This window comes from Gopherus evgoodei, chromosome 17 (assembly GCF_007399415.2).
Source record: "Gopherus evgoodei ecotype Sinaloan lineage chromosome 17, rGopEvg1_v1.p, whole genome shotgun sequence".
NCBI lineage: Eukaryota > Metazoa > Chordata > Testudines > Testudinidae > Gopherus > Gopherus evgoodei.
Genome location: NC_044338.1, coordinates 10,760,898 through 10,773,041, shown reverse-complemented (window position 1 = coordinate 10,773,041; position 12,144 = coordinate 10,760,898). Strand labels below are relative to the sequence as shown.

General features: G+C 45.0%; 1 protein-coding gene across 1 annotated transcript; it reads left to right on the top strand.

Annotated features, from left to right (window-relative positions):
* The first annotated feature begins 4,115 nt into the window (after positions 1 to 4,115).
* EXO5 (exonuclease 5) lies at positions 4,116 to 10,152 on the top strand. Its single transcript, XM_030536317.1, has 5 exons — positions 4,116 to 4,220; positions 5,570 to 5,838; positions 6,575 to 6,679; positions 7,076 to 7,248; positions 8,615 to 10,152. Exons 1-5 carry the CDS (start codon positions 4,132 to 4,134, stop codon positions 9,080 to 9,082), a joined length of 1,104 nt encoding a protein of 367 aa, XP_030392177.1. The 5' UTR covers positions 4,116 to 4,131; the 3' UTR covers positions 9,083 to 10,152.
* The last annotated feature ends 1,992 nt before the right edge of the window (positions 10,153 to 12,144 follow it).

Here is a 12,144-nt window from a genome sequence, read left to right as displayed (position 1 = left end):
ATGAATGATACACCTGTAACACTGAACTCTTTCTGGCCTAGAGTGATATTAATAGGGACACTTGCAGCAGTGGGCTATTGCCCAAGTCTCAATAGTAGCCCATACGGGAGATAGCTGGGTAGACGCCCACAGTAAACAGATGTTAGAGTCCATGCCAAGCTGTAAAAACTCCCTGGTCAAGGGAGCGTTGTACCATATACATGATGTACAGCCTAATCCTCTGTACTCTTTCCAATAAAAAAGGAAAGGTATCTAGAGACATAAAATACATTCTAGCTTGTGTTATATACATGCACCTGGCAACATTAATCAGCATCTCCCTTGCCAAGTTTAAGAGCATTAAACATTTATTGCCACACTCTGTTCTAATTTGTGGGTAGGGAAAAAACTACATCCATGTCTCTGCCAGGAAGAGAGATATCTAAGGGCGTTTGTATGAACCCTCTCCCATTGTTTTGTATAACCTTGAAATGATTCCCTTTGTGGGGTTCTCCCTGGGGAAGTGGATTTAAATAACCAACAGGCTTCTAACAAAGTGAGGTTTTCATGAAGAGAAGCTGGTATGATGCCTACATTGGAAAGCCCAAATAAAAGCATAATCCTTCCCAACATGTATCCTTGTTTGTTCTGCCAACATTAACTCTTCTCTGACAGAAGAGTAATACTTTATTATAACCTACCCCCTGAAAACTTTCTATTACCTGTCATGGGCACCGCTGTCAGAGACCTAAGAATCTCAGTCTATTTAGTTTATGCAAGAGAAGGGTTAAGGGGTGATTTGATTACAATCTATAAGTACCTATATGAGGAAGAGACAGGCCTTGATTAAAGGTTTAGAAAACATGACGTGTGAGGGAAGAGTAAAAAAATTGGGTCTGTTTAGTTTGGAGAAGAGTAAGAGAGGACACGATAACAGTTTTCAAGAGCATAAAAGGTTGTTACAAGGAGGAGGGAGAAAAATTGTTTTTCTTAACCTTTGAGGATAGGACAAGAAGCAATGGGCTTAAATTGTGGCAAGGGTGGTTTTGGATTGGACATCAGGAAAAACTTCCTAACTCTCACCGTGGTTAAGCACTAGAATGAATTGCCTAGGCAGGTTGTGGACTCTCCACCATTGGGGATTTTTTAACACCTGTCAGGGTTGATCTAGACAATACTTAGTCCTGCCTTGAGTTCAGGGAACTGGACTAGATGTCCTCTCGAGGTCCCTTCCGGTTCTATGATTCTGTGATAGTAATGGCTCTTTGATCTAGCAGTAAAAATCAGAATGAAGTCCAATGGTAAAAAGCTAAAACTAGAAAAAAATCCGATAAAATAGGGTACAATTTTTTTCACCAGTGAAGGTAATTAACCATCAGAACAGCTTTGCAAGGGGTGAGGTGGATTCTCAATCACTTGAAGTTTTTCAATCCAGACTAGGGGGTAGGTCTACTCTTAAAAAGTTGCAGAGGCAGAGCTACAGCCCATTAGTGACGAAGTTACTACACTGACAGGAGAGCATCTTCCATCAGCATAGTTAATCCACCTCCATGAGAAGTGGTGGTAGCTATGTCAACAGAAGAAGTTCTCCCATCAAGCAAGCGCTAGCTACACTGGGCTTAGGTGAGTGCAATTGCATCGATCAGAGGATTTTCATACCCCTGAGCCACATAGTTATACTGCTGTAAATGTGTAGTGTAGACCTGGCGTGGATGCCTTTCTAAAAGATACTCTACCCCAAACAGAGGTTATGGCTTAATCCAGAAATTGCTGGGTGAGCTTTTATAGCCTGTTATGCTGGAGGTCAGACTCGATGACTCTGGCCTTAAAAATCCATGATTTCATTAAACAAACACTATCTGCATCTGTCTTTGATAAAGCGCATCACAGGCTTGCTTTGAAGAGCTGATGAGAAGAATGTTTGACCATCTATTTAGAAAGATGCTTAGCAATGAGGGACTGTCACGCTTTGCTTTGCCTCTTGTTTACTATTCTTTTAGGCAACTGATAGTGTAAGGGTCAGACGTGCTCAACGGTCATTCCGTAACTTGGCTGGAGTCATTTATTTTGCGTATCTTATTTTGAGTAAGCACATGATCTATTGTAATGTAGCAACCAGATTCTGCCAGGTACCCACTTTTCCCCAGGAAGTTCTTTTGTGGTTAGAATTAGCAGACAGAAGATAAAACTTTCTCCTCTAGCATACTCAACTCAGTCTGACTTAATTTAGAGAGACTTAAGTCTCTCATATTCATATTGACAGCCAACGGCTCTGGGAAGGCAGAGGAGTGTAGCATTTGGTAAAGATTAAAGAACACTTGTCAGACAAGGTCTAGGTAGGAGACAGCATTATCAGGCATTCCTGTCTGTATTTGTACAGCTCCCAAGCTTCTCCTTTGCCTTTGAAGACCTTCTCCTATTGCTGTAACAGACATGGAAAATTATGGGGGAGGGGGAATACATTTAAATCCATGTTTAATAACTCCGTTTCAGTCCTCACCAGCAGACACATGAATAGGTTATAACATCCGTGCAAGAAGAGCTTAGAAAACAGAAGCAAAGTTTGAAGGAGTTATATGTAAGGCTCTGTCATGCAAAGAAATGGCATTACTTCCCAGCATTAGAGGCAAGGAGACAGCAGAACAAGAAGGGAGGTGTGAAACGGGTCTTAGTAACTCTGTGTTTGTGAGCTCGGGGTCAAGGCTTAGCCTATTCCTATTCTTTCCAGCGTGACTTTGAACAAGTACATTCAGCGTGTCAGCTCTGTCAAGTTTCCAGTATTAAGCTGCAGACACCTGAGTATGACTGACTCACCCACTAATTTCCTAGACACAGCCTTCCTTCGGGTAAACCTTTCATCTGACACCTCTTTATCTGGTTTTTGTGTGTCATGACATTGCTACCTGGAGACTCATGCAGGCAGGAGCTTCTGCTTTAACCTGACAGCCCTAGCATAATCAACGGTGAAGAACACCTAAAGTAACACTTCCTATTCTCAGAGCTGTGCAGAGAAAATGTTGATTGACACCAGGGTGGCTCCAGGCCTCAGTGCCGCAAGCCCTGCCGGACCTTGCAAGGGCTGCAGTCAGGCGGCTCTCGGCAGCACGCCTGCGAGAGGTCCGCCAGTCCCACATGGCTTTGGTGGCAATTTGGCAGTGGGTACGCTGCAGCCGCGGGACCGGCAGACCTCCCACAGGCACGCCGCTGAAAGCCGCCTGACTGCTGTGGTTGGGGTGGCAAAATACATAGAGCTGCCCCTGATTCACACCCAAAGGCAGGAAGAAAGCATAGGAAAGGGGGGTGTGCCCCATAAAAATCACATGGTATTAGAAGGTTGTCAAAACTCCTGTCAGGCTACAAAATATCACGAGATTGGCTTACAAAATCATGAGTTTTTAAAACAAAGGAGTTGAACCCCAAAGAGATTGTTTTGACTTCTGCTTTCTGAAGCTTGAAGATGCACTTGGATCACATTTTCAAGGTTTTTTTTTTTTTGCTAGAAACGCTTTTAATGAAACACTCATGTATTTACCTGCCTGGAGCCCTGCATCAATACAAATTTTGTGTCTGCGATCCCCTGAAATGGGTCTGTGGATATAAAGTGGATCTCTGGGATTTGCAGGGCTCTCGATGTGACTCCAGGAGCTGGGGCTTTACAGAAGACCCCCCCAATACTGCCACGATTGCAGTAAATTCAGGAGAGTGGGCAAGGCCGCATGAGGAAGGCAGAATCAGGATTTGCTAAATGGGGGGTATCCGTTTAATATCAAACCTACAGCCTGTGGCCAGGGCCTGTCCATTCACTGGCAGTGGCCGGACAAGCTGGCAGTGGAGAGTAAAAGCGCCAGAAGCCTCTGCCGGGGCGGATACAAGGCATAATGCCTCTGCTGGGGCTGGGCTTCTCGGGGCGGCTGGGGTGGCCCCGTGGCCCCATTGCTGCGCCTTACTCGTGCCCATTTCTGCATCTCTGCAGCGCTGGACCCTAAGGCGGCGGCGGAGAGGCAGGGGAAGGGACGAGACCAGAGAAGGGAGGAGGCAGGAGACCGCGATGGGAGGGGCCGGGGGTGGAGACCTGCCCCCTTCCCCTCCTCCGGGCTGTGCTCGCCCCAGCGCGCAGGGGGAGGCGGAGCCGAGGCTGCAATTCGAGCGTCCATGGCGGGGCCGGGCTCCGAGCCTGGCGAGCTCAGCGACTCCGAGCTGCTGCTGCTGCTGGAGCCGGGGGACCAGGCGCTGCAGCCGGGGTGAGCGTTGTCCCCCTCCCCAGCCTCGGGGTTCGCCTGTAAAACGCCCCCCCAGAGCCTAGAGGGGCGGCAGCCCCCGGAGCTCGCCCCCGCCTCCTCTGGCCACGGCTTTTCCGGTAACCCCCGGGGGGCTTCTTTGGGGTGCAGCCTGGGGGCTTTGCAAAGCGGGGTGGGGTCCTGTACCCCCTTCGCTCCCGGAGACAAGGGGCAGCGAACCGGCCCTCTGCCTGGACACACGGCCGGGGGCGGGAGGGGGGCAAGGCTTGTAACCGCCCCAAGGAGTCCGGAAGATCAAATCTCTATCCCAGCGGTTGTTCCCTGCTCCCAGCATCTAGATCCTAACGCAGGGAGACTTTCCTCTTGCTCCTGGGCTGAGCAGGACTTTCCCATGGCAGGGTGTGAAACTTGTCGGAACTTGCCCTAATCTGGCTCATTGAAAGTAAATGGCTGCTCCTCACTGGGCTTTCCCAGAGGACAACAGGAACTATACCAGTGTGTTCCTAACTTGGCACAGACTTGAAAGAGAGATTGATACTGCTTATCACTTTCCTGTGTCATCTTTGTGCTAGTGGCTTTGCTGGATAAACTTACTGTGCAAACTGCAAAACAGTTATCAAAGGGGTAGCTCTGTTAGTCTGGATCTGTAAAAAGAGACAAAGAGCCCTGTAGCACCTAATAGACTAAAAGAAGTATTGGAACATAAGCTTTCGTGGTGAATGCGTCGAGGGCCGGCTTTAAGCTGATTCACCCAGTTCTCCGGAAGAGGGCCTTGTGCCTAAGGAGGCCCTGCTCCAGGGATCTTCGGGTCCTTTGGTGTCATGGAAAACCCAGAGTGAACTCCCCGCCACTGAAGTGCTGCTGAAGCCCCGGACCGCCGCCGAGTATTCCAGTCAGGCCCCGCGGGCAGGGGTGGCTCGAGGCACCAGCATGCCAAGCGTGTGCCTGGGGCGGCAAGCCATGGGGGGCGCTCTGCCGATCGCCGCGAGGGCGGCAGGCAAGTTGCCTTTGGCAGCATGCCTGTGGAGGGTCCGCTGGTCCTGCGGCTTCAGCGGACCTCCCGCAGGCATGCTGCCAAATCCGCGGGACCGGGGACCTCCCGCAGGCAAGCCACTGAAGGCAGCCTGTCTGCCATGCTTGGGGCGGCAAAATACCTAGAGCCGCCCCTGCTCGCGGGTCATAAAGGCGGCCATGAATGCATCTGACGAAGTGGGTTTTACCCACGAAAGCTCATGCTCCAATATTTCTGTTAGTCTACAAGGTGCCACAGGGCTCTTTGTCGCTTTTTGCAAAACAACTGTATTTTTAAAGTACTTTAGAAAGGAGGAAACAATTAATGTGTTTCATTATAGAGACTCTGGGAAGCCAAACTCCTCAAGCGACCTGCCTCTGGAATCCTTAAAGAAGGTGTTGACGGAAGACAGTGCAGCTGGGAAGGTGAAAAGAAAGAGAGCACAGACTCCCCTGGAGAAATATTACCTGAAGTACCTATGTGTGACTGATCTGTCCACTCAGAGTTGGTGCGAACAACAAATGGTTTATGGGAGGGAGCTCCCCCAGCTGCAGGCGCCAGAGACAGTAGTGTTGTTAAACACAGGGAAGAGCATACATCTAGCCAGAGGTAACACTACCAGACTGTTGCAGTAAAAACTTCCCTTTTGTTTTCTTTCTTCTCAGCTGCTTCTGCATCTTTTATTACACAGGGCGTTGTTTCATCATCTTTTCTGCAAAGATTTTGGAAGGCTTTAATGTGTTTGTGAACAAACTCATTTACTTGTAATATGCTGGGTCAAATTCTACCCACAGCTACACCTGTGCGACACTGTTGATGTCAGCAGGGATGCACAGGTATAACTGCAAGCCGAATTTCACCTTCTAGTCTCATAAGAGCCTTCCAAAAGCATATACTTGCATTAAAGAGCAGTATTACACACACTGCTTTAACTATCCTACTGTGCCGGCATCTGGACTAAATTTAACTTATGGGTATCCCTGGGAAAAAAGAAAATTTTCCTCGTAATCCTCAGTGGATTGATATATTGCACCAGGATCAAGGAAAGGGGCCTAATTTTGTATCATTTTCTAACATTGGTAATTTATTTTCAAAGAGGGCACTGAACTGGGGGTCAGGAGACATAGGTTCTTCTCTTCCTGGCTCTCCAACTGATCTGTTGAGAATCCTTGGGTACTCATCTCGGTGCCCGATTCCCCTCCCACCTGTTGTCTATCTTGCTTATTTACACTGAAGCTTTTTTACCATGCTTCATGGTGCCTTGCACAATAGAACCCAGAGTTACAGCCTCAAGGCAGGACTGTGATAAAAAATTAATAATCATTTTATCTCTTTTTGAAATCAGAACTAGAAGTCCATGATGTAGTGAGAGTACATGTGACCAGCAGGGAAGATTCTTGGGCAATAAAAATACTGAATCTTCTTTCTGTGATTCCAGAACTACAAGCAGGTATGTAGGCAGGCAAAAGATATTGTCATAATTTCTTTTTATCTTCATTTTACTCTGTGTTTGTGTGGTGTCAGAGAGAGAGAGAGTGAGTGTGTTTTATATATAAAAATTTGTTGTGATCTTTGTGCTAGCTTGAAAGGATGATAACAATTAGAGATTAAGACAAAAATCTTTATTTTAAACTCCCTTGCCTGAATTTCTAATAACCATCTTAGATTATTAAAACTGAAATTCCTTGGGGAGGCATGCAAGCATTCTCTTAATCTGGTGTCTAAATGCAAATTCTTAAAATGCATCAGTACTACAATTCCAAGACATTTGCAATGTTACTTAAGTCTTCATTCAAAAGCCATGCGAGCCTCATAAAATGTACAGGTATCCCATTTTGTATTCCAGGTGGTTGTGTGCGGGAGCTTCCAGTGTTTGGAGTAATAGAAGATGTCTTCCTGATGGGAGTCATTGATGAGCTATGCTATAGTGCCATGGGAGAGCTGGAGCTGAGAGAGCTAAAAACTCGAGGCCGACCTTTTATGCCTTCTGGAGCACAGAAAAAGAGAGATTATTTCCAGGTGGGTAAAATATGCTTAAATCCTTAGACAAATATGTTCAAAATAGGGGTAAAATTATGTTCAAATCCATAGACAAATATTTGCTCAGAAAACAAGCAACTGATGGGTATTAGACTAACATTACTAAGGAAGTAGTGTAATGTAACGACCGTGTATTTATATTGTCCCTCTTATACCAAAAACATTCTGCAGATTATTGTGCAAATTATATGTGAATTGCAGCCATCTCTGGACTGAAAGAGAACCTCTGTTTGACAGCCAGCCGCCATGTTACACAACTGGTTAGGACAGGAAGTATTCAGTTGAAACTAGAAGGGGAACTCCATTAGGTGGAGTATAACCACCCCAGCTGGGATTCAGACCAGGCATCAGCGTTAACAACCCTTCTCTTGGGAAAAGTGCCCTAGGATCTTCAAAGACAAGTCAGGACACTTGGGTCAACATCTCATGCAAAAGATGGACCTCCAGCATTCCATGGCCTCCCAGATAATTGGTTCAATGCTGACTTGCAGAGACATATGTCACCTACTAAACTATTGCCATCAAATCCCACAGCGCTTGGATTGGCTGTGCAATATTAAGTTTATTTTAACTACAAGCGCACCCTATTCATGTAATTTGAGATCTGCTTTCAGCTGCGTATCATCAAAGTTGACTAAAGGATTTATTTGGCTGCCTGATTCCCATTTAGAATTAGGGCAGCGGTGAAAACCCCACCTTTTAAAGTTCAGCTGATTAAGTCTCATTCTGTCAGACCCTCGCCTCGAGTTTGAATACAGTTTATTTACATCTAGAAGTTATTTGCATGTACATTTTTATCACTGGCTCCTCTGTGGTTCAGTGAGCCGTCCACATTTTCCTGGGCTTCTCGTCTATTTGGAGGTGATCTGTAACCTTACGGAGATGGGCATTTCTATGTATAATACACTCAGCGTTCGAAGCCATATTGCACTGAGTAGCATGATGATTTCCAGTGACGCCTGAGGCTGTGCCTACACTCTGCGCTAGGGGTGTGACTCCCAGCTTGTGCAGACATATTCATGCTTGCTCCCATCTGAGCTAAAGCTAATGGAGCATGGACAGCAGCAGATTGGGCCAGCCGCTCTGAGTACAAATCCCTCTGAACCTGGAGGGTTCGTACTCACGGTGACTAGGCTGGGCCACCGTTGCCCATGTTGCACTACTATTCTTAGCATGTGAGCTCAGATGAGTGAAAGTGGAGTATGTCTTTTGAAGCTGGGATTCCCATCCCTAGCTGTCAGTGTAGACATAGCCTAGGGGAGTTCATCCCAGCTTGTTGCATTCTATAATGCACTATTGTTTGATCATCTATTGAATTATCTTCCCCCTCTCCCCCCGCCTTCAGGTCTGTTTGTATAAATACATTTTTGATGCCATGGTGCAAGGAAAACTGAAACCAGATGTTATCACCAGTCACATCCAGCTGAGGCCAGAGCAGCCACTGGGATCGCAAATTAGGGAACATGCTCAGAAAGTAGGATTCACGGTAACCTGCTTTGGGGACCTCCTGGAACTGATGTATCTAAACCTGACGCTTTCTGACATCCCTGGTATTGACTGTTTGAAAATCGAATACAGCCACCAGGAAAGTAACACCCTGCTCGGAACGGAGGTGGTTCGGTTTGAAGAAGAAAAGGTGCGAGAGAAAGCACAGCACTACCTTGCTTACTGGAAAGGACAAAGAGAGGTCCAGGGGGTGGAAATTGAGGAAGCGTGGAAGTGCCAATCATGTAGCTACTCGGAGATCTGTGATTGGAGAAAGAAGAGGGCAGAAGGCCCTGAACAGAGAAGTGGACCAAAGAAGAGTAAATGAAGGCAATCCGGTCCTCCCGGAAGGAGGTTCCTCCTTATTGATGTGAAAATATGCGTGCACTCAGTTCATGGGGTTAACCGGACCATAGAATGGAGCAAACCACAAAAGAGGCCAAGCCCATCACTTTACTAAGCAGAAGTCTTTGCACCATTGGTGAATCTGGCAGCGTGTTTGTAATGTGACATTTTAAGTGCTCTTAAGAAAATACTGTTTTGGATAGTACATATTGTTACACAGGTGTAGTCCAAGCACGAGGCAAGCTGTGCGAGTTGCTACACTTCTCTGAGCCTCCATTTCCTCATCTATAAAATGGGGGTAAATGCCTACTGCATATGGGTTCTCTGAGGGTTATGTAATTTTATCTTGGTGAAGTGGTTTGAACAATAGTTTCTTTTATTTCCTACTGCTATAAACTCTTACGTACAGAAGGTTCCAAACCATAATCCCATATTCTACCACACCCAAACTTGGTGCTTCATCTTTAGTTCCTTTGGAGTAACTTTACCCCTCATCTGTCTTCTCCATCTGCTCTCCCAAAGATCCTATATCAGCCAGTCTCTTTATAAGATTGAAGATGAACTCAGCTCTCTCCCAAAACCCTTCAGTGCTACACCAGGGCATAGTGACATGAAGGCTGGAATTTTTCAAAGGTTGCCTGATTTTGGCACCTAACTCCCTTAGGTTCCTTTGCAAATCTCAGCTGAAGGCCCAGCCCTGCACGGTGCCCGTCTGATGCCAAGTACCCCCACTCCCATTGGTATCAGTGGGAATTGTGGTCATTCATTGCCTTGCTGGGTCAGCCTGTTAAAAGCGGATCTAATTCCGTTCCTTATGTAAGCCTTTAACCTTTCTATGTGTTGTCAAAATTACATGTTCTAGTAAGTAAGTAATTTAGAATCAGTTGACAAATATTTAACATATTACTTGATTATCTGTATGAAGGAAAATGTATTGTTTTTAAAATGTTTAATGTATAACAACAAAGTTCTTAATTGTGGGGGAAGAGGGGTTGTTTGGTATGTTTGGGGGTTTTTTTACTATTGAAATCAAATAAATAGAAACTTTCACTATTTCCATACCAGGAAATTATCCTGTCAATTGAAATTTTTTGAGGTGAGGGGCAGGGGAAATGAACCCTTTCTCCTATGTTGGACTAAAAACAACCAGTTTTGATTGTGTGTGCAAGAGGGAGTTAATTAGGAAGAAAAGCTATAACTACTGCAAAACTTGTGAAGTTTAAATATTAGTGTTAGAAGAGAATGCTCATACATGATGAGCCATGTCCTCAACTAGTGTAAATTCATAGATTGGCTCCTTCAGGCCTTAAAACTTCTTATTCTGATCATCTAGTCTGATCTTTTGTATAACACAGGCCACAGAACCGCACCCAATAATTTCTGTATTGAGCCTCTATCTTCTTGTGTGAGTTATGGCAGATATTTTTAGAAAACCATCCAGTCTTGATTGAAAGACTCCAAGTGATGGAGAATCCACCACCGCTCTGGGTAAGTTGTCGCAATGGTTAATTATGTTCATTCTTTAAAACATGTGCCTTATTTTTCACCTCTGTGCTTCAGTTTCCTCATTTGTAAAATGAGGATAATGCTACTGACTGTTGTAAAGCACTCTTAGATCTGCTGATGAAAAGCACTATTAGGTATTATTATTTTTAATCTGAATTTGTCATTGTCATCTTCTGCCAGTTTAAAAAGCCATAACTATCAGAAAACTCTTCCTTGCTTATAGATTGTGTTCTAGTCACTGCTGAATCTTCCCTTAGATAAATTAAATAGATGGAGCTTTTTTTTCAGTCTTTTGCAGTAGGGATTCTTTTCCAAACTGTGGTGTTCTCATTCTTTTCTGAATACTTTGCACATTTTTTAACATCTGTTTTGAAGTGTGGATACCGGAACTGGATACAGTATTCCAGTAAAGGTGTCACTAATGGTGTATATGCAGGTAACTTTACTGCCCTTCTCCTATTAACATCCAAAGATCTCATTTACTCTCTGTTATGGGATTTCACTGGGAGCTTAGGTTCAAATTGTTGTCTGCCATGATCCCAAAATCCTTCTCAGAGTTGTTGCTTTCCAGGATACAACCCCCTTCCCCCCGCCCCCATCTTATAAGTTTGACCTGCATTCTTTGTTTCTAGTTGTGTGACCTTGAATTTAGCTGTATTGAAATGCAGGTTGTTCAGATGAGCCACAAGCGATCCAGGTGATTCTGTATGACTGACCCATTTCCATTGTTGTTTACCATGCCACTAATTTTTGTGTAATCTGCAGATTTTACCAACAGTGATTTTATATTTTCTTCCAGATAATTGGTTGAGAACAGATCCCCCACTGGGCACAACCCCATTAGATAAGAACATAAGAATGGCCGTACTGGGTCAGACCAAAGGTCCATCCAGCCCAGTATCCTGTCTACTGACCGTGGCCAATGCCAGGTGCCCCAGAGGGAGTGAACCTAACAGTTAATGATCAAGTGATCTCTCTCCTGCCATCCATCTCCATCCTCTGACAAACAGAGGCTAGGGACACTATTCCTTACCCATCCTGGCTAATAGCCATTAATGGACTTAATGTCCATGAATTCATCCAGTTCTCTTTTATACCCTGTTATAGTCCTAGCCTTCACAACCTCCTCAGGCAAGGAGTTCCACGAGGTGACTGTGCACTGTGTGAAGAAGAACTTCCTTTTATTTGTTTTAAACCTGCTGCACATTAATTTCATTTGGTGGCCTCTAGTTCTTGTATTATGGGAACAAATAAATAACTTTTCTTTATTCACTTTCTCCACACCACTCATAATTTAATATTCGTCTACTATATCTCCCCTTAGCCTCCTCTTTTCCAAGCTGAAAAGTCCTAGCCTCTTTAATCTCTGCTCATATGGGACCCGTTCCAAACCCCTAGTCATTTTAGTTGCCAGTCTCTGAATCTTTTCTAATAACAATATATCTTTTTTGAGATGAGGAGACCACATCTGTACACAGTATTCAAGATGTGGGCATACCATGGATTTATATAAGGGCAATAAGATATTCTCTAATTCTC

Excerpts from the sequence above, each read along its gene's own strand:
- EXO5 (XM_030536317.1), top strand. The coding sequence starts at position 4,132 with ATGGCGGGGCCGGGCTCCGAGCCTGGCGAGCTCAGCGACTCCGAGCTG. Across the intron at positions 5,839-6,574 it reads GAGCATACATCTAGCCAGAG|AACTAGAAGTCCATGATGTA; the intron begins GTAACACTACCA and ends TTTTGAAATCAG. Across the intron at positions 6,680-7,075 it reads GATTCCAGAACTACAAGCAG|GTGGTTGTGTGCGGGAGCTT; the intron begins GTATGTAGGCAG and ends TTTGTATTCCAG.